Source organism: Synchiropus splendidus, chromosome 13 (assembly GCF_027744825.2).
Source record: "Synchiropus splendidus isolate RoL2022-P1 chromosome 13, RoL_Sspl_1.0, whole genome shotgun sequence".
Lineage (NCBI taxonomy): Eukaryota > Metazoa > Chordata > Actinopteri > Syngnathiformes > Callionymidae > Synchiropus > Synchiropus splendidus.
Window position 1 is genome coordinate 1,906,211 of NC_071346.1, and position 27,507 is coordinate 1,933,717.

The window sequence follows — 27,507 nt, forward strand, 5'->3', positions numbered from 1 at the left end:
CCAGTGCGGAGACAGCAAAGGTTTTACACCTCAGCTGCGTTATACACTCGGCTCGGCTGCGTTATACACAATAACAAAGTGCGTCGTGGGTCAGCTGATCGGTCCGAGCACGTCATGTTTTTTCCGTTTTTTTTCGGGGGCGTTCGAGTTTGGGATTTTTGTTCAAAATCAGAAGCCAAAAATCTCGAAAGTTTCTCCGATTTGTTTGAAGCCCGGGACATTCAGAAACCGAGGTTCCACTGAAGGACGATTCGGGCAGCGCCATCTTGTGGTGGTGGATTTCAGCCACCACTGCGATCAGCCCATCCTGGCCTCTGGTAACTCTGGGCCATGATTGGTTGACACGTCATGACAAACCCAGTCAGGTGAGACTGAAGGGGAACTGAAAGATCCCCCTCAGGTCTGGTCTTAGTTCCCTCAGATGACGGCTGCATCTTGGTGGACCGACTCCACATGTCAGATGATTTCATCCTGGCTCTTCTAAACACTTTCCTTGAATCACAGACCGGGCAGAGCTGGGCCGAAGAAAACTAGTCGGTCCCTTCTGAAGCTGAAACAAAAGGCGTTATGCAAATATTCCTTCATAATGCTGCAGTTTCTTCCATATAAATGTGGCCCGTGTTGATGTCGCAGGAACAATAAAGCTGCATTATGTTCTGCAGACCAGCGCAACAAAGGAAGATGATGGTTCTTCTGCTGCTCTGCCGGCTGCTGTGTGTGTTTGGGGTTCCAGACCCGCTCGGATGGCCGCGATGAAAATAAAGAGCCATATTAATTCATTATTGATTTTCTTTTCTTTATGTCCCTGTAAGCAGATCTGGAAAATGTGTCTGTGGAAAGGCTCTGCAGAGTTATGAGCAGGCACACGGCTGGCTGCTGCTCAAGCCATTGCTGCTGTTGTCTTGTGTTGTGAGAGCCGGTATGAAATAGCGAACATAGCTAACGGATCCTACTGGATCCACGCTCCAGGTGGGAGGAGCCACTGTGCTGGTCAGGAAATGATTCTGACGTGACACTTGATGAGGTCACGCGTAAAGACAGCGTGTCACTGGCTGCCGTGTTTTGTTTCCTGCATATCCAGTGTTGGAGACTGTTGTGTTGGTGGAAGTAGACACAGGAGACGTGGAGTCCGGATTCTCTTCTTTATTTTCTTAACTTTCTATAGCTCTCATTTCTCCCGTTCACTCTCCCGGAAACTTCTCTTCTTCTCTCCTCCTCTGTAACCAGCTCACTTGCGACATCCACTGGCCACACGCAATCTTCATACCAGAACACAACATCTCCCCTTTTACCCGAAACGATCCAGTCTGTAACTGTAATTGAAAACAGACACGTGAGCAGAAATGATAAACAGTAACATTGATTCACTAACCAGGCCATCTGCAGCCAAATGTATCTGTGCATATGGTATGTGGCAACTAACGATTGACTGATTAGTTTAATCTCTCGCAACAACTCTATTAGAAATAACGCCAAACAAAACAATCTACCACAAGGAACAATGAATTAACTTATTACTCATCACACTTTCTGCATAACTATTTCTTAACATCTTTCATGACAAAATCTTTTGTCCAAGCAGGTGGTCGTCTTATTCTCTGGACCACTGGTTCTAGAGGCCTGATGTTTTCTTCTTCATCATCTCTCCTCATTGTTCCTGCTGATTCCTCTGAGCAGAGGGAAAGACGTGCTGCATTGCATCTTGATCCATCACTCAAAATGAATGAGCTTGTTCCAGTCTGTTGTTCAACCAAAACAGGTTCACTGTACTGTCTCTCTCCCTTTCTCACACGAAAAGGCTTCTTCACCCGAACATGAGCACCGACAGTAACTTTCGACGGTCTGGCACCTCGCTTTTCATCTGTATATTGCTTGCTCTTTGCCTGTTGTGTGGCAACTCTCTCACGGATCTGTTCATATATCTTTTTGTCAGACACAGGCGGTAGGATGTTGAGTTTCGTCCTCATGGGCCTTCCTCTGAGCAGTTGGAAGGGCGATGACCCAGTAGTAGGATGAAGAGTAGCCCGATAGCTCTGAAGCAATTCCGTAACCACTGTTTTCCATGGCTGTTGTGTAGCCTCCGCTACTTGAAGACAGTCTTTTAAGACTCTGTTAAAGCGTTCGACACATCCGTTTGCTTGTGGATGGTATACACTTGTCCTGATGTGCTTGATCCCTCTCATTTTCACAAACTCTTTGAAAGCAGACGATGTAAACTGCGGTCCATTGTCTGTGGTGATTGTGCAGGGATTCCCTTCACGTGCAAAGACTGTTGTCAAGAACGTCAGAACATTTGCTGTACTTGCTGTGTGAGTAAATGCTACTTCTGGCCATTTACTGAAGTAATCCACCATGGTCATGGCAAATCGGCAGTCATATGGTCCTTGCTCAAATGGTCCCACAATATCCATTGCTAAGTGTTGAAAAGGTCCCTCTGGGAACTCAACAGGCTGCATAGGTGCAGGTGATGTTTTGGCTGTCTTGTCACATGATTGACAAGTCATGCATGTCTGTAGCATCGTCTGAACTAGTTCATCCATCTGCGGCCACCAATATAACTCTCGGAGACGTTGCTTTGTGCGAACAATTCCTTGATGTCCTTCATGAGCCAGATGAATAACTCTCTCTCTTAGGGTTTTTGGAACGATCAGACGTGTGCCACGGAAAATCAATGGCTCTTCGACTGCCAGTTCATGTCTTAATGGGAAGTATGGCTGTAGTGACGTAGGCAGTGATTTTTTTGTTTTCGGCCATCCTGCCTGTATAACATTTCGTAGTTGTTCAAGGTCAGGACAATGAGTACACTCTGCTTTGAAATCTGCAAGAGGCAGTGCAGATGGAATAGGTGAAACTTCTGCTACTTCCAGCAGTGACTCTTGATCAACTTCTGCATCAAGACCGTTGGAGCTGAGTGGAACCCGTGACAAGCAATCTGCTATGATGTTCTTGTCTCCGGGCCGGTACTGCATGTCATACTGAAAAGACATCAGACGGGAAGACCAACGGGCGATTCTCATACCAGCTCTGTTCATCCCTTTTGTGTTCAGGAGTGTAGTTAAGGCTTGGTGATCTGTCCTCAGAGTAAATCTGTGACCCCAAACATATGTCCTCCATCTCTCGACGGCCCACACACATGCAAGTGCCTCTTTTTCCACTGTGGAAAACTTCCTCTCAGATGGTGACAGGGTACGGGAAGCAAAAGCAACTACGCGTTCCACATTGTCAGAGTGCAATTGTGAAAGAACTGCACCTAGTCCGTAATCTGAGGCGTCTGTGGAAATGAATGTAGGTAGGCTAGGGGAGTAGATTGCAAGTACTGGACTTTGCGAGAGCATCGTTTTCAGTTTGTTAAAACTCTTCTCGGCTTTTTCTGACCATTTCAGCTCAGCTTGGGAAGTCGCTCTGAGTAACTGTCGCAATGGCTCAGCTACTGTAGCATAGTTTGGCAAAAATTTGCTAAACCAGGACGTCAAGCCCAAAAAAGAACGTAAAGCAGCCATATCTTTAGGTGTAGGAGCTTCTGCAATTGCAGTCACGTGATCTGTGCTCGGACATAATCCTTCTTTCGAAATGACATGACCCAGGAAAACAATTCTTTCTTGACACAGGGAACTTTTGTCGAAGTTGATGGTAAGTCCAGCATCCTTTAGCCTTTGGAGCACGTTTTGCAGGTTGCAGTCATGGTTCTCTCTGGAATGACCATAGACAATAATGTCATCGAGGTAGTTTTGCACTCCAGTCACATCCTTCAAGATCATTTGCATCATTTTCTGGAATGCCGACGGAGCAGATGCAAGTCCAAAGGGAACTCTGGTGAACTGAAACAGTCCATCATGTGTTATAAATGCAGTCAGACTACGGCTCTCTGGATGCAAAGGCAACTGATGGTAGGCAGATCTCAAATCAATTTGGCTGAAATGTGTAGCACCAGCTAACTCAGAAAACAAGTCCTCCATGTGTGGAAGAGGGTAGCAATCCATGATGACACTTTTATTTGGTTCTCGTAGATCCACACAGAGTCTAATCTTACCTCCACGTTTTCTCACCACGACCAGAGGACTCACCCATTCAGAAGCATCAACTCGCTCTATTATGCCCTCGTGTAGAAGTCGCTTAAGTTCCTCTGTCACTTCATTACGTACACTCAAAGGCAGGCGTCTCAGTTTTTGTCGTACTGGTGGAACTGACTTGTTCACTTGAACCTTGTGAATAAAACCTTTCACACAACCAAGACCTTCCAGTGCAACGTTGTTTACAGTAGGTTGTGGCATGTCTGAAGGTACCACTGCATTCTTCATTTTTGAGTGATGTACTTTCCCCTCTATTATGCTCATTTTCAAAGCTTTAATCAAGTCCAGACCGAGCAGGGGTGATCCTGACTTGACTATGTAGAACGTTGCATTCACTCTGTGTGTCTGGCATGGTAGAGAAACCACTACTCGAAGGCAACCCACAACAGGAAGATTCTGTTTAGCATAGGTGACCAGCTTTACCTTTGGCTCTGTAAGTGGACACTGTGAAAGGTACTGTTGGTATAATGTTTCTGGTAAGATGGACACAGATGCACCAGTATCCACAATTAACTCCAGGGTGGTTGTATTACCCTCCGGTGTCTTGAACATGATGTTTGAGGTGATCTTGTCCTTTGAAGCAGCAACTTGCTTGACATTCTCCACACAGAGAACTGCCAACTCCGGTACCACAACTTCTCTCACTTCACTTACAGCAGATTTGCAGACCTTTGCGAAATGTCCCATTTTTCCACAGCTGTTGCACTTTACTTTGGTGGCTGGGCAACTTTTATCATTAGCCAAATGTTTAGCTGATCCACATCTGTAACACTGACGCTCATTTGTATGTTTAACACTGGCTCGTGATGGTCCTTTAACTGGCCTCACTCCTCTTTTCCCACGAAAACGTGAACTTGTTGCGCCGACAGCTTGAACCGAAGCAGACAGTGAAGTGTTAGCTGATGAGAGTAATGAAGCATTTTCAACTGCAGCTTCAACCTGACATGCAATTGCCAGAGCCTTCTCCAAAGTTAGCTCCTCTTCCAATAGCAACTTGTCTTTAACAGCACTCAGTTGAACATTGGCGATAAGCTGATCTCTGATCAATTCGTCTTCCATCTGTCCAAAACGACACGGAGTAGCGAGCGCCCTCAATGCAGCTACGTACTGTGTAACTGTTTCATCCGTGCGTTGTTGTCGCTGTCTGAACGTATGTCTGGAAGCAAGCACATTAACTTTCGGTACGAAGTGCTTCTCAAGCGCTGCCATGGCTTCGTCATACGTATTACCTTGATCCGGCAAAGTGTAAAACTGACGTTGTCCTTCAGGTCCCAAGCAGTGTAACAGGACAGCTCGTCGTCTTTCATCCGGCCACGCATCTCCTCTTGCATTTATCACCAGCATGTAATTGTCGAAAATCTTCCGCCACATTTCGAACGGCATTTGCGGCTCACCAACATGTTGAAGAAACGGCGGTGGACTCGGTACTGAAGCGCTCATCCTCGTCGCCAATTTGTTGTGTTGGTGGAAGTAGACACAGGAGACGTGGAGTCCGGATTCTCTTCTTTATTTTCTTAACTTTCTATAGCTCTCATTTCTCCCGTTCACTCTCCCGGAAACTTCTCTTCTTCTCTCCTCCTCTGTAACCAGCTCACTTGCGACATCCACTGGCCACACGCAATCTTCATACCAGAACACAACAGAGACGTTTTGGAAATGCCAGCTCCAACGTTTCTGCAACCTCTTGCGTCGGTGCTGATCATCTCACTTGGTTTGGTGAACCAACGGAGGAGAAATGGGCGGAGCCTACGTTGCGGCGATAGATGTGTCAGAGGTATGAGGATGCTAACATTAGCCTGGATGCTAGCCCACTGTTGTTTGTTCAGAAGACAAAACATCCATGTTGTATTGTTCATGTTGTGGGACACAGTGGAGCATTTGGCTCGCTGACGTCTGACACCAGAGAAAGTCAACAAAGGGATGAGTCATGTCCCTGGGGTCCTGTCCAACATTGTTTTGAAATCAAGTCCTTTGGTCTCCTGGACATCTCTCCACACTTCATGTTCCCACTTGGTTTCAAGTCAGCTCCGGAGCTCCCTGGGTTTGAAGGCATCATTTCAAGTGGTGAACGGCCAGTGAGGAGGAGTGGGACACGTGACGCACAGAGCCCAGTGTTGGGGTCAAAAACCAGTGTTAGGGTGAGAAAAGGGACCCAGCTTTCGAACTTAAAACCCTCACTGAAACCTGGCCTTGAATCTCCGTCCATCCAGCATTGGTCCAGCTCTGTCTGTCCTCTCCACGATCCTTCAGTCCTTCCTAACTTTGCCTCCAAACTTCTCCACATCCCTCAGTCGCTTGTTTTCTGACTCTGCAAAGCTCACCAAAATGTTCATCCAAAACAGTGGTGGCCCTTTGCCTGTATTCATACTGCCTTCATTAGGGAAACAAGCGTGATTTGAATTCCAAACGCAAAAAATATCATCTTGTTTTTGCAGGTTATTTTTCCTTTCACTGCTTGTAAGGAGCCAGATGAGGTGGTTTGGGGAGGGCACCTCCCTTTGGAGGCTGGGTGGAGGCCGAGGGGTCGACCCAGGACCAGGTGAAGAGATGTTATCTCCTCATCTTGGGGCCCCCCAGTCGGAGCTGGCAGACGTTGCTCAGGAGAAGAGTGTTTGGGACTCTCTGTTCAAGCTGCTGCCCATGCGATCCAGCGACTGACAAGCGCGCCAGGATGGGTGGATGGGACTTCGAAGCTCCTCACCTCCAGGTGTAATTACACTTTCCCATTTTCTATAATACGTTTAAGTGGCTAAATATAACTTACATCCAATATTCTTCTGTCTTTTGGCGACGGCCCCACACATTAGTCATAGAATCTAATGTGGCCCCTCAGGAAATGTACTCGCCAACCCCCCCTCTCTAGTATTGACATGTACTGATGCAAATATATAGACATTTTTTCATCATTTCGGCCGGTGAATAAGCAGCTGCAGAGGTTGCTTGCCTGAGGCACCACTGTCTCTCTATCAAGGTAAAGGATGGCGGTAGTGGCGGTTCTTAATTCGATTCCAGCAGGATGCTCCAATAGCAGTTCGTGCTCCTAATGGATGACGAAATGTCACTTTGCTATTATGACAAACACACAATCAGATCAATCGCCGCTCAAGAACATTCCACCCAGGATTTACCTTCCGTCCGTTTGTCAAGTCTATCGCCGTTTCACAGCTCCCTGGTGAACACAGATATTACCTCGATTATTATCGCCGAGACTCAATATTTTGAGCGCCGCATTGTAAACAGAGAAGCAATAAAGGAGTATCGATGAGCGAACAGGGGCAGGATTCCACCGTCTTTGGGTGGAATTTGGAAGAAACACGCACAGGAATCAAGAGGAAGTGTTTGCTGGAAGTGATCGAAGAGTCTCTCGCCGCGCCGCGCTGGCCTTCATTCATATGCCGAGCAGTTGCTCCTCACTGCTGCCGGGAGAGAAATGATCCACGCCTGCATCTGAATAAAGGACCCATGTTGCCCAGTCAATACGCCGCTATTGAAATCCGGGACAAAGACTTCCCCCGTAGCCTAAGAAAGCTTGACCTTCAGGAAATCTCAACTCTTTCAGTCTCTGACGTCTGTCGGCCTGCCTTCAGGAGCAGCGGTTGGCAGCCCAGGTTTGGTCTCGCTGTGGATAAAAATGACATCCTGTTTACAGTGAGCAGCAAGAACAACGCTCTCGTCGTTCCGCAAACTCAAATACCACCAAAGGAGATGAACTAGCTCAGGTTGCTGCTTTCATGGTCTGCCCTCGTAGCAAGGGATGTTTTTCTGGGGCGAGATTTATCTGTTGAGGCAGCGTCAAGACTGAGCTGAGCCAAAAGACAAACTCTGTTGATCTACTTTGATCACCAGCTAGCAACGACTGGACGGAACAGTCGGTTATAATCGACTATACATTAGTCACCGGCAGGTCACGAATGGACAAATTCTGAATTCTGACTGGTCACGACATCATCGCTAACTCAGCACAAGCCACTGGGGAGGCTGTTCCGCAAAGGACGCATCAAAGGACACATCAAAGGACGAACACCTATTCAAATCCAGATGTAAAGGTTTGAAATAACATGTACAGGAAACGTATCGCTGGATGCTGCCGTGACTAATCACATGCTTCAACACGTCTTTATGTTGGTGTTGCTGTTCACCAATATATCCACCAGGGGGAGCAGCCCAGGGTCGGGAAACGGAGGCAGCGTTTTAGGAGGTGAAGTCGCTACATTCTCAAGTGCATCGCTCTTTCACATCTCTGCGGTGTCCACAGATATTACCTCAATTATTACTGTATATTGAGGACGCAAATTTCTTCGGATCTGTGTGTCGCGTTGCACAGGCGAACTCTTTCTTGGAACTGGGATGCTTCTGCATCCACAGAAGGCAGCTGAAGGGGCCGGCGAGCCTTATCAGATGCTCTCTCAGATGCCGGCGTGGTAAGGTGTAGAACTGGGGGCGGCCCACGGGCAGATCCAGGGATTGTGCCCCCAAGTCCTTCCATCCTGGAGTCGTAACGCTGTCACACAGAAAGAAGCACTGAATGTATGTAGGAGGGCTGCGGTCACACGCCCCTCCCACCAGAGAGAAACTCACTGCCTTTGTCTTTCATGCTCCTCTAAATTCACCCAACTGTTGCGCTCGCATTTAAAGCATCTCTGCACAAACCCAAACAGTCGCTGCTCCTGGCCTTTCTTCGGAGCCTCCTGATCTCGGCCCTGGCTGGCGGGGAAATCTAATGATTGGCTTGAAGCGGCGCCTCAGGCGCTGAAGGAGAAAAGACCCGGTGACGAAGTGAGAAAAGCAAAGTTGCCATCCACCTGCTGCGCTGCGCTCTATCCACCCCTCTCACTCTCAGTCAAATAAAGACACGTTGAAACGTTGGAGTTTGGCGGCGGCGTATTCACGGCGCGTCGCCGGCTGAAATGTCAGCGGCAGTGTTTGTTAGGTGGCGTCCAGGGGACGAGTGCGAGGCAATTAAAGCGTGGCTGTGGTTTGGCGCGGTGGAGAGCGCGGCGTCCTGACACCCTACCTTGGCCTCTGGACCGTCCGCCTCCAGTGTGGGCTGGCAGCCACAAATGAGCTCATTTAGAGGGAGACGGTAGCAGCAGCAGAGCGGTGACGGTGGCAGGTGTCAGAGAGTCCTGTTACATTCTGATCACACCTCGCTCTCCTGCACCCTCGTCTTTCGGCTCTCTGCCTTTTAAGGAGCCGGTCGGCTCTTTTATCTCCGCGCAGCCGCTGACTGAGTGATCGACACTCCGCCAGTTTTTCTGGTCGCCACGACGACTGCCTTCAAGCTATTTGTAAAACTCTGTGTGCGTTCCTTGTGGGGACCTTTGGCCTCTGTTTGAGGGTTAAAACTTCAAGATAACTGGGCGATTCTAACTGGGTTCCAGTTTGGTTCCGAGTCCTGGTTCAGCTGAGCCATGTGTGTTTTGGCTGGTTAGGTTCAGGGGGAGAGGCTGGGGAAAGGGTGATGTCCAGGAGAGGATGGTACGGGCTTGTTTATGCTGCCTCATGGGGACCAATTCCTGACAAAACATTATCCTCGTGGGGACCTGACAGGTACAAACCTCAGTTTAAGGATGAAGACTTCAAAATAACTGGGTCAGGATAAGTAGGTTTAAGTTTGGTTCACGGTCCTGGTCCAGGTGAGCCATGTGTTTTGGAGGGTTAGGTTGAGAGACGGAGGCTGGGGAAAGGGTGATGCTAACGGGAAACCTCACAATGTCTCCACAGGGATAGCAATACAAACGTGTGTGTGACCTTCTCTTAAAGCAGATGTCATGATTCAATTACTCATGAAAAAGAAACATATTTGAAAAATAACAAAATATTTTTTTTATATCAAGCTTCAGGGCCAGTTTGTTTTGGTGCTTGTGATCCTACTTTAAAAAGATCTTACAAGCAGCAAGTGAGATTTTCATCTCTCTGCAAATGACATTGCTGTTTAGGTTGGTTGCTAAAAAATGGCGCCCCACTGTGTTGACCTCGTGACCTCCCCCCACTAAACTTGTTCCATGCTGTATTTTCGCCTTTTCCTTCTTTCCTATTGTGCTCATTGCTGTTGCTCAAATAAATAAACATGGCACCTTTATACACACACATGCACATGTTCTGTCCACTGTATGGTTTATATGTGAATATAAAGTGAACATAGAATGAAATACACGGCCCAAACAATTCCATAGTTACATCTGTTAATATCCTTACACCTGTAGCGGTTGACCGTGCTGAGGCTCTTCTTCTTCTTCGTCCATTTGTTCTGCTGCGCCTGACCTGTAGCTTGGCGTCAACGCTCGTCTTCATCTTCGATATGTTTTGGCTTCAGATTAAACACCAATATGTTAGGCAGCCGATCGGCTTCAAAACTGCTTTACGTTCTCCACTAAAAGCCAGTCCATGAAGTTCCAGAGAATGTTTTATTTCCCGCGTCGGAGGGAGCAGGGTTGTGAAGTTAACAAGCGGTGAGCTGCTTGTTTCAGGGTTAGATCCGCTGCCTCTCACATGGACCTCAAATCCTCTTCACTCCAAACTGAGGCTCTTCTCAACTGCACTGACATCGGACACCACACGGCTCGGACATGCGTCACGCGTGAGGACGTGCAGCGGAGCATGGCTCGCCTCTGCAGATGAGGCCGGAGTCGTGGCTCGGCGCCGCTGCCGAGTGCTGGCTTTTCATTGTCAGAGTCAGGATCAGCTTCATTGCCTCGGTCAGTGAGGACCCCACCGACTAGGACAGGGCTTTGGAACGACGTGCAATACTGAACAAAACAGAATAATAATAATAATAATCGCAAAACACCAGTCTTCTGAGGACCATTGGGCGGACCCCACAATGTTAAGCCTCGATTTGAGGATGGAAAATAAGTCCTGGTTCAGGTCAGCCATGTGTTTGGGGGGAGGCTGGGGAAAGGGTTATGGTCAAACCTCAATGTCCCAGCAAGGATAGGAATGCACTTGTTTATCCTACTTAGCGGGGACCCAGTCTTCTCAAAACACTATCCTTGTGAGCAGCGTATGACTTTGTGGGGACATTTGGTTGGACTCCACCAGGTTAAGGGTTCACACTTCAAAATAAGTGGGTTCCAGTCTGGTTCAGAGTCTTGGTTCAGGTGAGCCATGTGTGTGAGGAAGGAAAAGGAAATGACTCACAGGAACACAGGAAATAACAAAATAAAAGCACAAGAGAAAACATGACAGGGAAATGAGTGGTCGCCACAAGGATGGTGCAACAAACCTGTGTGTGACAGAGAGAGAGAGAGAGGGGTTGATCTCAGGAAATACACTCATGACAGGCTCAGCACGAGGCCATATCTACCACTGTTGACATCCGCATCAGGTGCTCTGTGACACATTTCCAAAGCAGATGAATTCCAAAGTCATTTGTGGCGACCGTTCACGAGCCGACGCTTCTAGAAGCTACTGAAGATTCCGATTGTCTCGCAGCATTTGGCGGCAGTTTAGCGGGGTCAGTACCGCACGGCGGCGTCCTGACACGCCGCGGCGTGGATCCAGTTGAGCGTGTTTCTGGAGGTGTGGGAGGCCTGGACCTGTCTCACACCACGGGTCTAACTCGAGCCGCGAAGCGCTGGCCTGGGTGAGCCGTTCAGAGGGAATCAGAGCTTGTTCTGGAGAAGAGCAGACATGTTCGCGCGCGTTAATCACCGGCTGATGGGAGCGCAGGCGACAGTGTGCATCCAATTAAAAGCAAAGAGCCAATGAGGACGCAGCTGGAGGGATGGTAAACAAACAAAGGTGGCGTGGCAGAAGAGCCCAGCTCCTCGCTGTTCCTGGTGTCAGAGGTGTGGCGTGTGCGTCTGAGGTCGGTGTCTCAGCGAGACTCAAGTTTTGCCTTCAAACTTTGCTGTGTTTGTCTGGAACATGTGCCAAGTCAGAGCTGGCATTAGTGCGCACCAGCGTCTGCACTCTTGAGCTCCCCTGCTGACAGTGTGTGGGAGATAGATGGCGCTTGTGTGTCGCGCCTGTTATGTCAGTGCACACACACACACACACACACACACACTAACTGCTATTTCATGGCCTGCCTGTCTTTCCCTTTGGATTCCAAGTTGATGTGGGAGCGATTTCTCCACATTACATATTGATGTTTTTTCATCACTTCCACCTGAAGTACGTGTATCTCCATCACGCTTTGCTCCAGTCATCCGTCCATGTATTCACTTTGTTGCAGTTAGGTGAGAAAATAGCACATTCGCAGTGCAGATGTGTGAAAAGTAGTGACTATTCCAGAGAGTGTTGGCGCGTCTCCAGTGTTTAGAGAGGGACCACAGTGAGCTGCTGTGGCTACAGTTGTTACATCACTGAGCCTTTGTCTCGTGATGAAGCACGGCCTCCTACAGTGGAACCACCTGCTGATCATGTGTGTTACGGAGGCGTCTGTTAGGATGATGATGGAGGGAGTTTTGGGAGGTGTGAGACCACCTGACCACAGAGACACGTCCAAGACCAAGACCTTGAGGCTCCGCAGCCGAGTCAAGTCCAAGACTAAAGAGGGACGAGACCGAGATAGAGACACAGTCAAGACTGAGTTGAGACCGACACAGAGTCAAGACTTTGGAATAATGAGGGACCAGACCACTTCTGAGACCGAGGTGAGACCAAGTCTAAAGAGGGAGGAAACCAAGCTGGGGACCAAGTCGAGGCCAAGACCAACAAGGGGCAGGACCAAGACCAAGAACTAGACCAAATCCAAGACTGAGACAGAGTCATGACCAAGACCAAGATTGAGTCAAGACTTATGAGAGATGAGACCAAGACCAAGACCGAGTGGAGACCAAGACTAAGGAGAGACAAGACCAAGACTGACACTGAGTCCAGACCAAGACTAAGGAGAGACGAGACCAAGACCCACACCGAGTCCAGACCAAGACTAAGGAGAGACGAGACCAAGACTGACACCGAGTCCAGACCAAGACTAAGGAGAGACGAGACCAAGACTGACACCGAGTCCAGACCAAGACTAAGGAGAGACAAGACTGAGACCGAGTCCGGACCAAGACCAAATTGAATACAATCCAATGACAGCATTTCAGTTCTCGATTTGTCTGGAAAAAACGCAGACCGTTTCTTCAGTGTAAGAACTAACGAGACTTCACTAGACTAAATCGACTGACCCTTCTGGATTCAGTTTGGTCTAAATCTTGGTCTCAGGTTTGGTGGTCTCAACCACAGTAAACAATATACAACCTATTCTTACGGTTTCATTTACAAGGAAAATCAACTTTCTGACCGTGAACTGCATGAAAATTGAGGTGACTCACAAAAATGAGCCTCTAAAGAAAGCGATCCAGGAGTGACTTGAGCAGAACCTCTTGTCTTGAATGAATGGGACGCTCACACAAGAGCCCACGTCCGGCCCACAACCGGCCCTCCCACCCACCATCTAGTCTCCACGCTAAGGATTGACGCTGGATCGCTCAAATCTAAGCAGTGATTCATGAGTCAAATCTGTGTTCATACTTGATGCTGCACAGCAGCTGTGGCTCAGCTGTCTCAACAAACCAAAACACATATTTCATCCAGCAGGAAGTTGTGCATCTCACAGCACATGAGTTCAACAGCGTCGTCTCTAAAATCTCCTGACTCAGCCTCACCGCCAGACATAGTTTCTGTGGAGGGACACAGCCTGGCGTCCCTCCCCTTCATGTCAGCGCCTCACTGTATCGACATGTGTGGCGTGCCATTTTAGCACAGCTGATCAATGGTGTCTCCACCTGCGAAGAGGAGTGAGGAGCTGCATTCATGCAGGTCACATGAATGAAGGTGCGAATGAGTGTGAAGTCACTTGCGTGATGCGTCAGACAGGTGATAACGTCGCGGCAGCCCATTATAATGTGACTCTGTAGTATGTCGCGAGCCTGGCTTCACAGTCACAGTCGACGTTCTGATCCATGTCGTGGAAGAGTCTGAAGACGCTGAGGTAGCTGGAGCCCATCGGAGGAAGGACAGGGATGGAGCAAGCTGGAGAAGCCAGGAGAAGGAAGAGGATGGGAGCGTGAGGGGCGGAGCTAGAGGAGACGAAGAGCGTGTTGATACATGGCAGTGTGAGGAAATATCTCCAGCGCTTTTACGCTTCGTGGTCCGGGCGTCGTCCCCCTCCTGACTTTCTCCGTCAGCTCTCTTGTGATCTCCGTGTTTCAGGGCCACAGATAGGTGGTGCCTGTCCCACTCACCTGTCCATCAGCAGCTGAGACCACATGTCTGTGGCATGTGTTCACCTAGACGCTCCAGCTGAAGCCTGAACAATAGGTCACAAACTTCCTGGTGCTTCAATGAACCTGATGAAAGTGGAAAAAAAAGTGCACTTTCGAGCAGGGCGTCTTCACCTTTTTGACTTTGGGGCCCACCTTTCCCAGAACACATGGCCCCGGGGCCCATTCAAGGTAATAGAACTGATTCATGACTCTTGATTTCACTTGTGATCAAGAACCATATTTAATCTACTTACACATAAAAAAGCAAAACCTTGTGAAATGGCATGAAACCATGTGACCATCGCAAAGAAATGTGTCATTGAAAAGTCCAACCAGCAGCAGAAGCAGGTGCAAGTCATGTTCATCGAATTTACTCAAGAAAAATAGAAAACAAATACACTGTTGAGAAAATTGGAATAAAATTCTGAATACAATAAATCCATGTCTAAATATCATAACATAAAAATTATGTATTTTATTTAAACTCCAAAGAAGATTTTCAAAACTGCTTCAACAGGTGCTTTCATGTACAGTGTTTACTGTAGGGGGCGCCATCACTTTCTTCATCATTTCTTCTTTCCAAGAACTTCTCCATAGTTGGTTGCAGCTGTCAAGTCAATTCAGTGACTCACTGCTGCCACCATACGTGGCTCATGGGTTAAAACTGAGCGTCTCACGACCCAGAGGTGTCAAACAAAAAAACTTTTAGCGGGCCTCTAGAGGGCGCTCGCGGCCCAACCATGGGCCCCGGCCCTATGGTTCAGAATCACTGACTTGGCGTAAAAGGAGCCTGAAAAATGAAGTCTGTCTCTGACCAAACGGTGAATCGCAGGTTAATTATTTTCTCCACTTCTACAGACTAACTCGACCTCTTTCTAACAATGTGCTCAGGAAAACGGTGAGACTTTTAGAATATCCACGCGCCTCCCAAAAGTGCAGGCCATCCCACCTCCCCCATCATTGAGCCCAACACAAACTGAAGCTCATTCTCAGACCAAAAGTTTCCAGTTTTTAACTCCCTGTTTTTGAACTCTCCATTGACTGTAAAGGCGTGAAAATCTGGTCGGCCATGGAGGAGAGCCTGAGGATTCTCACACTGTTGTTCTGTCCCCGTGTCTCAGCTCTTCTGAGTTCGCCTCATGACCCAAGCCGCCTGGAAACGCTCACGTGATTTAGCACCTCCTGGAACTCCATTTGCCGATTTATTTATCAAGTTGTTTATGGATAGAGAGCGTGTGTTTACGCGCGTCTGCTGACAGAGGGAGTGCAGATCGCGCTGGATGGATGAGCGGGTGGAGCCTGGAATACTGAAGCTGGCGGAGTCAGGCGGCTGTTGGATCGTAGTTTACGCTCACGACGCGGTGACGGAGACCAAAACAGAAGTCACCCCGTCACAGCGCTGTCACGGCCTTCACGTCATGAGGAATTAGCCGGACTCACTGGGCGGTAATTGCTTTCCGGGGAGAGGTGTTTTGGCTGACATTAGACGCCCGGGTGGCTTCCTCTCCTCATTAACTGAGTCCGTGGTTAGAGGCGAAGAACACTGCGCTGCCACGAGGAGCCTCAAAGCTTCTCCTGTTGAAAAGCTGTCCAGGCCGCCGCCGTGTTCCGGCAGGGTCCGGGCCCGTCGACGGCGAGCATGACGAGAGGCTAATGGTGTGAAGGGAAGGCGCTGGAGCGGCGTGCGGGGCGGCTAATGTCGCGGCAGATGGGTCTGGAGGGTGCGCTGCAGCGCGCCGCTCTTTAAACTTTTATCACGCCAATGTATTTTTCATGCCAGGCCCTGTTGAAAGCATGAAACAAATCGTTGGCTGGGGAAATAAAGGAAGATGCTGCGTGGAGTGGCGTCGCCGTGCGCGCTCGCTGGGAACTCATTACAGATACAGATGTTGGCACTTTAACCGTGACTCTGAGGCGGCAATGGCTTCCACTCATGTTTCAAAGTGGAGGCTTAGTCGAAGTACTCGCTGGTGGAATATTCAGTACTACTGGAAATCATCTGAGTGCGTGTGCTTTATCCTTACTTGTGGGGACCATTTGGCTGGAGGTTAAGCCTGAATGTGAGGACGAAGACTACAAAATAACTGGGTTCCAGTCTGGTTCAGAGTCCTGGTTCAGGTCAGCCATGTGCTCTGGAGGGTTAGCTTCAGGGGGAGAGGCTGGGGAAAGGGTGATGCCAATGAGAGGTCCTCGTAAGGATAGGTATACGACGATGTGTGTGTGTGTGTGTGTGTGTGTGTGTGTGCATGTGATTGTGGTTGATCCTCACTTGTGGGGACCAGTTCATGACAAAAGACCTTCTTGTGGGGACCATATGCCTTCGTGGGGACCATTTGGCTGGACCCCACAAGGTTAAGCCTCAAAATAATGGGCTCATTTTAATAGGGTTCCAGTCTGGTTCAGAGCTCTGGTTCAGGTCAGCCATGTGTTCTGGATGGTGAGCTTCAAGGGGAGAGGCTGGGGAAAGGGTTATGCCAATGAGAGGTCCTTGTAAGGATAGGTATACGACTATGTGTGTGCATGTGATTATGGTTGATCCTCACTTGTGGGGACCATATGCCTTTGTGGGGACCATTTGGCTGGACCCCACAAGGTTAAACCTGAATTTGAGGATGAGGATTTCAAAATAATGGGCTCATTTTAACTGGGTTCAAGTCTGGTTCAGAGTCCTGGTTCAGGTCAGCCATGTGTTCTGGATGGTTAGGTTGAGAACATTTCTCTGTTTCATCACATTGAAGTAAAGAAAAGGAATGAATTGACCCAGCGTCGGTGTAGTTGTGAGTCTCTTGACCACCATCAGTCTCTGAATTCTCGGCCCTCCACACGTGTGGCTGGTGCCAGAGCAGCTTCAGACTCGCCCACCGAGCGCAGCCTGGTCTCTGGAGGTAGATCAGCGAAAACTGGACCCTGGAGGTGGCAGCCCGCAGGCCTTTTCTCCTGGCAGATGTAGACCACGGTGTGATGAGGTCTGTCCACTGTGAGCGGAAGAGACCACTGGTTCTGCACCAGCTGGAGCTGCTACCATCAGGAGGTGTCCAAATGTTCTGTTTCATCATCCACATGGTGGAAGGTCCAAACTGTCCTCTCTGTCCTCCAGGTGGTCAGGGACCAGCAGAACTGACCAGGTGTGAAGTGGAGCAGCAGAAAAACATCAGCTAACAGAACGAGTCAGAGTTTGAGGGAGTGAGAGCGGTTTGAAAAACACAGGCTTCCCGGAGACAAGATCACCTCCATCCTCCCAGCTCCAGCGCTGAGAAGGATAAGCCGCGGTGAGGAACACTTTGTCCAGGAAGGAACCTTTTCACCCACTTTTTTAACTCCCCCTCACGACTTCAAAGAATTTCCTGAGAATTTGAAGTACGCTTTTGGCCCAGCCTGAACTGAAAGTACACTTATGTAACCCTGCATAGTGCAGCACTGGAAACCAGCCGCCACCAGACACACTTGGGTTGAAGCCCACGTCTGTTCCCTGCTCCTGCCAGTTGCTCTCTTCCTGTTTGAAGAGGCAGCCCATGCAGAACACGAGATCTTTTATTGACAATGTATTAGAATGATTTATGATGAGTTTTGAAGTGAAGTGGAGTGATATGTTCTAGTGAGGACCTCCTGATACACCTCGCTTGTCCTCACTTTTGGGCTGTCATCTAAGGTGTTATCCTGTCGACGGGAGTGGAGTCAACATCCGCCGGAGACGTACAGAGCGTTCCGGCCTGTTCTCTTCCGCACAGCTTTGGAAGCCAGGTTCACCTTCAGATCCTCAAGGATTTCAAGTAAAGTAAAGCGTCGTATGAACAATATGGCTCCTAGAACTGAGCCCTGATGTGCTCCACCTTTTGTCTCTCTCTTACTTCAGCTAACGGTTCCTCCTGCCGTTGCCCCCTGCTGGGCCTGGGATCCCAGAGAGTTCACGGCTGATTGTTTCCACCGCTTTTTGTTTTTGCTGCTGTCATGTCATCTGTTCGACTCATCCCAATCTCCTGCTCCTGAACCCAAACTGTTCATCATGCAGGAGGTTATTTTCCTGCAAACTATTTTCCAGTATTTTGGCATGTGGTGCGTCTCCTCCTTTGAGGATAAAAAGGATTTCAAGATTTCACGTGTCAGAACGTCCTCCCACGTGAGAAGACGTCGGCTCTCTGGGTGGTGATGCAGGGCTCCTCAGACTTCACACCTGATCCGAACCTGATCCCAGGCCCAGCGTCTCCCTCCCTCTCTCTCTCCCCTCCACTCACCCACTGCAGTGAGCACCTGTCGGCACGCGCTGCAGGTCCAGCCCTGCTCCGTCACATGGCCACAAATGCTTCTTTAAGAAGCTTCTGTCGGATTGTTCGCTCCCCTGGGACTCTTTGAATTTCCCCCCGGTGCGATCAGTGAAGTTTAATCTCACATTCTGGAGCAAGAATTGAAGATCTGGTGAGTCGAAAAGTCCTGTTCTCACATCAAAGTTCCATTCAAATGACAAGGCGAACATCTGCGGCTGGATCGTCCTCCTGCGCCTCATTGTTAAACAGCAATCGACCCTTCATCATGACAGCAGCTCATTTCCTGTCAGCGCCGCGGCCCAAAGTGCCGGCATCAAACACTCTGTCCGACCAGGAGCAGCCAGGACGGGAACTGTTGTCAGCATCAGCGCTGTTTGGGAAGAGAGAGTCGATGACCCGAGAGCTTCTCAGTATCAGGAAAGCTCTGAGTCACCTGCCATTCGAGACGGGACCCCGGCCCACGAGGTGCTCTACAGGCGGAGTCGCTCACCATCCGAGCCTGAGAGTCAGTCTGAGGAGACGCGTCGCTGCTGGACAAGTGGGGATTATTGAGAATGCGCCGCGTCTTTGGCTGAAGGATTTGAGGCTTAGGGCATTTCCACACCAATTTCCCGACAATATGAAAATGCCCCTGCAGTCTTGCCCCCTCCCTGCTTGATTATCCTCCCAAACGTGCGTTAAAGCAAACGTATTTTAGCGTCTCCTCGTAATAAATCCCCGTGGAGTGGCGCCGAGCCAGTGTCAGCCATCATCTGGTTCCGGCGTGATACGAGGTGCCACTGTTATTAAACCCTGCCGCATGCCAGGTCAACCCATTTATTCTTGTTATTTCGGGCTCCCAGCGCGCGGCGGGATTGACCAAGGCCGCGCTCCGCTCACATCTGAACGCTCATTTGTGTGACAGCACTATTTTGTTAGGGGCAGCGTAACGCTGTTATCCCGCTCATCTGCTCTGATGATGCAGATGATGCTGGCGCTGACAGGGGAGGTGGGATACGCTGCGTCTGGATCCCCCTCCGGATGTGTGACACATTCATGTGACTGATTTGTGCTTCTCGCACCTGTCGCCAGAGAACTGCCTGCTTTGTGTTGCAGCTCTGCTTCTTCATTTTCACCAGGCGTCATCTCTTCAAAACCACAGTCACGTTCAATGACAGTTATGCGTGTGTTAATTCCTCATTTCCATTGAGACACTGAGTTCCTCTACTTCTCTCTGGAAGTAGCATTTTATTTTATTGTTTTTGGTCATGCTACTGTTCTAGAGTTGCCCTTGTGTTACTGTTCTAGAGTTGCCTTCATGTCACTGTTCTAGAGTTGCCTTCATGTTACTGTTCTAGAGTTACTTTCATGTTACTGTTCTAGAGTTGCCTTCATCTTACTGTTCTAGAGTTGCCTTCATGTCATGTTACTGTTCTAGTGTTGCCTTCATGTTACTGTTCTAGAGTTGCCTTCATGTTACTGTTCTAGAGTTGCCTTCATCTTACTGTTCTAGAGTTACTTTCATGTTACTGTTCTAGAGTTGCCTTCATGTTACTGTTCTAGAGTTGCCTTCATGTTACTGTTCTAGAGTTGCCATCATGTCATGTTACTGTTCTAGAGTTGCCCTTGTGTTACTGTTCTAGAGTTGCCTTCATGTTACTGTTCTAGAGTTGCCTTCATGTCACTGTTCTAGAGTTGCCTTCATGTCATGTTACTGTTCTAGAGTTGCCTTCATCTTACTGTTCTAGAGTTACTTTCATGTTACTGTTCTAGAGTTGCCTTCATGTTACTGTTCTAGAGTTGCCATCATGTCATGTTACTGTTCTAGAGTTGCCTTCATGTTACTGTTCTAGAGTTGCCATCATGTCATGTTACTGTTCTAGAGTTGCCTTCATGTCATGTTACTGTTCTAGAGTTGCCCTTGTGTTACTGTTCTAGAGTTGCCATCATGTCATGTTACTGTTCTAGAGTTGCCTTCATGTTACTGTTCTAGAGTTGCCATCATGTTACTGTTCTAGAGTTGCCATCATGTCATGTTACTGTTCTAGAGTTGCCATCATGTCATGTTACTGTTCTAGAGTTGCCTTCATGTTACTGTTCTAGAGTTGCCATCATGTCATGTTACTGTTCTAGAGTTGCCTTCATGTTACTGTTCTAGAGTTGCCATCATGTCATGTTACTGTTCTAGAGTTGCCATCATGTCATGTTACTGTTCTAGAGTTGCCTTCATGTCATGTTACTGTTCTAGAGTTGCCTTCATGTTACTGTTCTAGAGTTGCCTTCATGTCATGTTACTGTTCTAGAGTTCCCCTTGGAGAAACAAATATAACTGAGGATAACTGACTATTTCGGGCGAGGTTGACCTTTAAATGGCCGTAAAAGTTTTAATAGTTGCTATGAGTTGTATCATCTCCCATTTGGGCGTCATGTGCAGCTTTCTAACGCTAAAGAAAATCCCAAGAGCCTTTCACATTCAGCAGCAGAGTCATGCTTTTCACCGAGGTTATTGAATGTTTCGTGGCAGACTTGCTCCTGGACTGTTTTGGGCTTCAATGAAAGAGCGTCAACTCTGGCCTTTGCTGCGCAGAGTTCGACCTCCCCACATCTGTATGCTTGGAAGAAACCCTCTCTAATGCACTGAGCTGCGCTCGACCCATCTGGGTCCACGGATCTCTCAAAACCCTCCTCACTCTCTGTTGAAACTAGATCTGCGGTTTTTCTTCCTCTGTTATTCTTCATCCAACATTTAAATTGTCATTGCTAAAAACCAAATATCTTTTAAAAAGGGAAAATACTGGGTGTAAATCACGGCGTGAGATATCGCAGTGCTTCACTCGTGACTGTTACTTGGGTGTTATGTGGTTATTACCCTCTGGTAGCGCCGTACGGCAGCAGAACGTCCATGCAAGAAGCGATCCAGGAAGGCGAGAGCAGCTCTGTGGCTGCGCTCTTTAAATCCTACACGCGTGTGTAATATCAGCACTCAGAGCAGAGGATTAGACGCTCAATAGGTTTTTAATAACCATGTCGCTTTAAACTAATTATCCTCCATCCCACTAGGTTTTCATTTCCTGTCCTGTAATTCTCATTTTCTTTGCCCTGGCGGTGTGTTGGCTGCGTCTGAGGAGCCTCGCTGTTGCGAAGGCTGCCAGTGAAATGCAGAGATTTTTCCCTCCTCTCTGTGAAGTTATTTGCCGTGTGGGCGGCAACAGTTGGACTGGCGCATGTGCGAGTCTTTCAATGAGCGCACATCAATGTGCTTGCTGTGTGAAAGCAAGTGGGCTGACGGTAGAGTCGGCCGTCGTGTCCGCGCGGCTGCCCGTGCAGCCATGAAACTGCTAGCAAACATCCGCGGTGGTGTGATGGTAAACATGAATAATGAAGAGGCTCTGCTGAGAGACGGAGGGAGGGAAGAAGAGCCGCTGATGGAACGGCAGCTTCATCGCCGGGAGATTTGTCGGCGCGACGTGGAAGCGCTTCCTGACTCCGAGCCCAGCGCCGCGACACAAACGCTCTTGTTCTTCGTAAAGCGTGAGAGAGGGAAGACAGAACCGGCTCTCATTAGATTTATGTTGTTTTTGTTGACTCAAATCAAGTGCTGCTTTCTTCAGCGCCCGCCGTAATTCCCATGGCAACTCCTGTCAAACTTGGTAATTGAAGCCACAATTGTCTGAGTGAAGGCGCGGAGACGACTTTCATCTGCCACTGCAATATGAGTCGATAGATTATCTCCCTGTCTCCGCTCATTAGCCCGTCTCTAGACGGCCGCCGCGCACTCACTGCTGTTTTTGTTTCCTTCCAAGCACTTTGTGGAAGCCATTAAAGCGCCATTTCCTTCACCAAAATCCCTCTGTATGTAACGCTGACTGAGTGCTCTGGCCGTGGCTTTATGTGCGTTGTCAGACAGAGAGGGTGTTTTACTGACAGCAGAGCGGAGCGTCACAAGACGTGGTTTTCGGAGAGCAGACGGCTTCCAGCCATGTGTGATTAAAGGAGGTGAGCAGTGCCTCTTTGAAGAGAGGCTTGCTGAGAAGAACATTGGTGCTTGAGTTCGAGATGCGCATCTGAGCTTCCGAGCTATCCATCTGTCTATGTTGCATTGGCAGTGCGAAAATAACTTCATGGGAAGGTATCGAAATATGCTTGACAACACTCTTCGGGGCTTCTCCCTTCACCCCTGAATCTCAGCTCCATCTCCCCCTGTCCTCTGCTTCCTCTTCTCTCAAACCTCATGTCCTCCTTCACCACCTCCATCAATCTCCTCTGTGGCCTTCCTCTCCACCTTCTGCCTGACAGTTCCAACCTCAACATCTTCATCTACCAATGTACTGGCTCTCTCTCTCTCCTCTGTACATGTCCAAACCATCTCCATCGAGCCTCTCTGACTTGGTCTCCTACACACCTCAGCACATGTGCTGTCCCTCTGATCCTATCCATCCTGCTCACTCTCAGCGAGAAGCTCAGCATCTTCATCTCTGATACCTCCAGCTCTGCCTCCTGTCTTTTCCTCAGTGGCACTGTTTCCAAACCATACAACATTGCTGGCCTCACCAGCCTTTTGGACACTTTACCTTTCATCCTTGTCGATCCCTTTTGTCACACATCACACCTGACACTTTTCTCCAATGATTCCATCCTGCCTGCACCCGCTTCTTCACCTCTCCCTCACGCTCTCCATGGCCCTGGACAGTTGAGCCTCAGTACTTCAAACCCTCCACCTTCTCTCTGCATCCTGTAACTTCACCTGTCTCACCACAGATCACAATGTCATCTGCAAACATCATGGTCCAGGGGGCTTCTTGTCTAACCTCATCTGTCAACCTGTCCATCACCATGGCAAACAGGAAGGGGCTCAGAGCTGAGCCTTGGTGCAGTCCCACCTCCACCTTGAGCTCCTCAAACATGCCTGACAAATGACGGCATGAAATGAAAAAAAACAACTGTGGAGTTATTGAATTTAGCTTTATAGCAGCTTGATGCTAATGGCATCAAGCTCAATAAAACTATTGTGACTCATGTCCTCCCCCGGCTGAACTGGTCATGGCATCGAATGTCTGCGATGAAGAGCTGTGTAAGCTCGTCTTGCTCAACTGCTCTGTCAGACTGACATGTGACTCACCTGAAGCAGCCTCCGTTCTCATCTCTCAGGCTGCTGGTGCCCACAGACCCGCCATCAATCCGACTCTCAGTCATGTCCATTTATTTTGAGACTCCTGACATATCGCTATTTTCACACTCTCGTGGAGCTTGCTGAAGCCATGTCTCCATCCTCTTTCTAGATTCAACAACCTTCCTGGGAGGTCAGTGTCTACAGCAGAGGGCCAAGTGCACCCCAGGGGCCACAGTACAGGGGCCCACGGGGCATTTACTTTGAGGAATCTTTAAAAAAATCAAATAATATAGCATCACTACATTCAAACATATGACATGGTGCTGTAATGACACCTTTTATAATATTTAAATCCATCCAAGATTCTTTTTCTTCTGTCTTGTGGTTTGACGGTCCCTCGCCTTATTTGCTGGAAAGAATGTGGCCCCTCCAGAGATACGGACTTTATCATGCTCAAATGTCTCAAAACAAACAAAAACTGCACCCTGAGAATTATCTGATGACTGATGATGGTTAAAGAAGAGCAGCGCACACGTCAGACTCTGGGTCCTCAAACCATCTCAGGTGGTGGTTCTTGCGCCTCCGTTGTTGTTCCCCTCGCTGCCACTAGAGCTCAGTCTTGAGCAGAACAACGCCGCCTGCGGGTGCGATATTAATCTTCCTAACAAACCACTGAGTTGTGTCCGATACGTTTTGGCTTTCGCGCTGAGCAGAATCTATTATTTTGGCATCACTCTCCAGTCATGCTATTTTGAGAATGGCAGCTTCCCTCCTGCCTGGTGAGCCGTAAGTCAGAGCAGCACATGAATGACTGCGATGTCGGTGGCCGTGATTCTCCGCCTGCTGGGAGTCACCTCTGCAGATCTAGTGCGACACAGCCGCAGCACGTCCTTCCACAAAGCCGCCTGAATGTAAATCTATCTGTTGCTCTCCAAGCCGAGCGAGTCGTTGTTTTCTGATTCCAGCCACGCGGCGGATGCAGATCAGAAACAATGAATACATTAGACTGTGCCGCGGCGCTTCCTCGCCTGGAAAACCATCCGGTTTAGTGTCATTGGACTCCATGAGAAGGGGAAGAAAGAGAGGATGACACGCGAGAGCCGCCCAAAAGAGCCGGCGGTACGATGACAAGGATTCACTTTTTCACAAGAGAAACAGTCCCTGAGAGGAGCGGAGGCAGCAGAGGTAAAGTGACGGGACGGTGGGTAGTGATTCTTTTAAACGTGGAAGACAAGGCCCCTGGGAACGCGCTTGTGTGGGGGGGAGAGTCGCGGGCGGGGGACAGACTGGCAGACAGACTTGGAGAAGAGTCATAATGAAGAAGGAGCAGGAGTGGGAGGGGGCTGTCAAAGCAGGAAGAGAGTGATCAAGTAGGTGTGCGGCTTCTGAGGGAGGTGAGAGGGAAGGAAGCAGGGAGCTGGTGTGGAGCCACTCTTTTAATAACTCCGATTTAACACAGGTCAATGGAGACCAGGTCTCCCCAAACACGGCGCTGCCTTAATAAAAGCTTCACACATCACATTCAATAAGTCAGCGTGAAAAAGCAATGAAATGGAGGAGCTTTCTGAGGCCGGCGGGGACAGGCGTCGCGCGCCCTTATTAGGTCTCATCGCCCTCCTCAACACAGCCGGCCCGCCGCCGTCCTGTGAGTCTGCTGTAATTGCTCCTGACTTCAACTCCCCAGTGAGTGGATCGGTGCCACGGTTTTCCATGATGAGCGTCGTGCGCACGCAGTAGCGCACACCCCGGTAACGGCAAGTCTTGACGGCTGTTTCCGTTAGCCAGGAGACAAGTGGAATTTACACGCCATGGATGTTGATATCTTTCGCCACGGCTCCTTCGCTCCGGGGGAGGGACGCTTGACGTCACCTACGTCAGCTCCCCTGCTGCGTTGCCACTCAGGGCCGTGCACAGAGAGACCTCTAGGGTGCTCCGGCACCGGCCTTTTTCCCCTGCCTGGGAAAGGTGCCCCTCCTGGAGTCATGCTTTGGTCGCAGCAGACACATGGGTTTCTTTTTTTTTTTGTTTTACTGCAGAAAATGATGTAGTACCCATGTTGTACCTGTATGTAGCGTTGCAGTGCACTTGGAATGAGTCTTGTCTGAAGAAGAACAACAGCATGGACACGGACAGCAAAGGTTGTGGACCGATGTATCGCGAGCAAAGCACGACTCTGCTCTGAGTGTTAGCTTCTCCACTCTCATCTCCACAGTTGATCCAGAGTGTTGTCTCTGATGATGCTGAAATAGGTGTCAAAGATTTAGTCTTAATATTTCCGCTAAACTCGGCAGCTGGTGCCGGATTAGCTTCTTTGTCTGGCGGACCAAAGACCGGGGCCATCACTGGGACCTTCAGCCCTCGGTGTGAATGGTTCTGAAGGGCCTCTCACTGGACCATCACACCAGGTCCATCAGAATCAGACACTCACGAACAAACTTTGACTCATGTGTCCGAGGCTTTTCTCCCATAGATGCTTATTTCCACCGTTGTTTACCCCAGGAGCCGGGCACACGGGCACCAGGAGAGCCTAAGTGTAGGGGTCCCACCCGGGACCAGTAAGTAGTACATACCTTATAATGTTTTTTCACTTCCCCATCCTGGTTTTTGTAACAGCTGCGTTTGACAGCTACCACAAGTAAATCATTCCCTTCAGATTAGTTTTAATTCATCAAGTCCCTGTAACTCAATGACAGAATAATAGATTGTAACAAGCCGAAATTGTCTTCACTCACTCGTCTTTCAAATGCATGACTGACTTCTCGTCGCTCAATTCAGACGCAGAACTCATGCACGCTCACTATTTGTCTCCTTTGTATTGTATGTTCATGTCATTTGCAGTGCAACAGTGTGTCAGCGTGAGCATCTCCACGACTGTCAGCCAGCCTTTTGTGAACTGGACTCATTGGAAGTAATCAGTAATGTAATGAGCGTGGACACAACGGTGTGTGCAAACATGCCTCCACAACCCTGACGTGAAGAGTGGTGAGAAGTCTTGACTAAAGAAGCTGAGTGGATGCTTGTTATTGGCTCTTCAGGATGGAGCAGGACCAGCAGAGCATTTGAAGATCCCATCACTAACCTTGGTTTGGTCCCACTGGAGAGAGCTGGACCTCAGCGGTGTTGAACACCTCTCAGAAGCGCCGCCGTCTGAACATCAACACGTTTTGTCGTTCCATTCATCTTCACCAAGGTGACGCCACTTCACCAAAAGTCGCAGCCTCAAACAAAAGAGGAACGACTAGTGAGAAGGTTTGTTGTCATCCCTGGCTGTTAAGCTCCTTTTTAATGGTCATTACGCGCCACAAAAGGCTGCCGCCCGACTATCGGAGCCAGGTTCCTGCTCTGTTCACCTGGCTTCCGTGTGGCAGGGAGATGTTCGACTGTGAGACAGACAGGAACCCTGGAGCTCATGACTCCGGTCTGAGCTTATGTTAAATGAAGAGGCTCAACAGACTGGTTTAATATCGCGAGGAGTTCGGCTAAACAGAGCAGGAGTCAGATTCCATCTCTCTTTACAAGCTGTATTGTGAGAAGAAGAAGAAGAAGAAGGAAAGGGAGACGAGACTTTGTGGTGACAGGAAAGAATAACCACAGCTCTCTTCTTCTGAGTAGTGACCTGCGCCTACATCGACGTGTCACTGGAGCGGCTCATCGCTCGGCCAATCGTGGCCATTGTATTCAGACCGGAGCATCATCTTCCCTGGCAGAGCTCCATTGCTGCTGAAGAGTCACAAGACGAGTCCATAGTTTCATGTGGGCTCCCGACTGGTGTCTGACCACAGACAAAACCAGACAGAACAACGTGGAAAAGACTTGACATTGATGAGACAAGACGATGACTTGACTTCGAGACAAACAATTACCAGACAGTGACTAGATGAAAT

General features: G+C 49.0%; 1 protein-coding gene across 1 annotated transcript; it reads right to left on the reverse strand.

Annotated features, from left to right (window-relative positions):
• Positions 1 to 1,929: 1,929 nt before the first annotated feature.
• On the reverse strand, positions 1,930 to 5,651 carry LOC128769712 (uncharacterized protein K02A2.6-like). The gene is made up of 4 exons (XM_053883656.1): positions 5,300 to 5,651; positions 3,537 to 5,226; positions 2,862 to 2,975; positions 1,930 to 2,109 (listed from the first exon to the last, which is right to left on the reverse strand). The coding sequence occupies exons 2-4, from the start codon at positions 5,127 to 5,129 to the stop codon at positions 1,930 to 1,932; spliced, it is 1,887 nt and encodes a 628-aa protein (XP_053739631.1). The 5' UTR covers positions 5,130 to 5,226; positions 5,300 to 5,651.
• Between the last annotated feature and the right edge of the window lie 21,856 nt (positions 5,652 to 27,507).

Excerpts from the sequence above, each read along its gene's own strand:
- LOC128769712 (XM_053883656.1), bottom strand. The coding sequence starts at position 5,129 with ATGGAAGACGAATTGATCAGAGATCAGCTTATCGCCAATGTTCAACTG. Across the intron at positions 2,976-3,536 it reads TATGTCCGAGCACAGATCAC|TATGACATGCAGTACCGGCC; the intron begins GTGACTGCAATT and ends ATGTCTTTTCAG. Across the intron at positions 2,110-2,861 it reads ATCAAGAGTCACTGCTGGAA|AGTCTTAAAAGACTGTCTTC; the intron begins GTAGCAGAAGTT and ends ACGCTTTAACAG.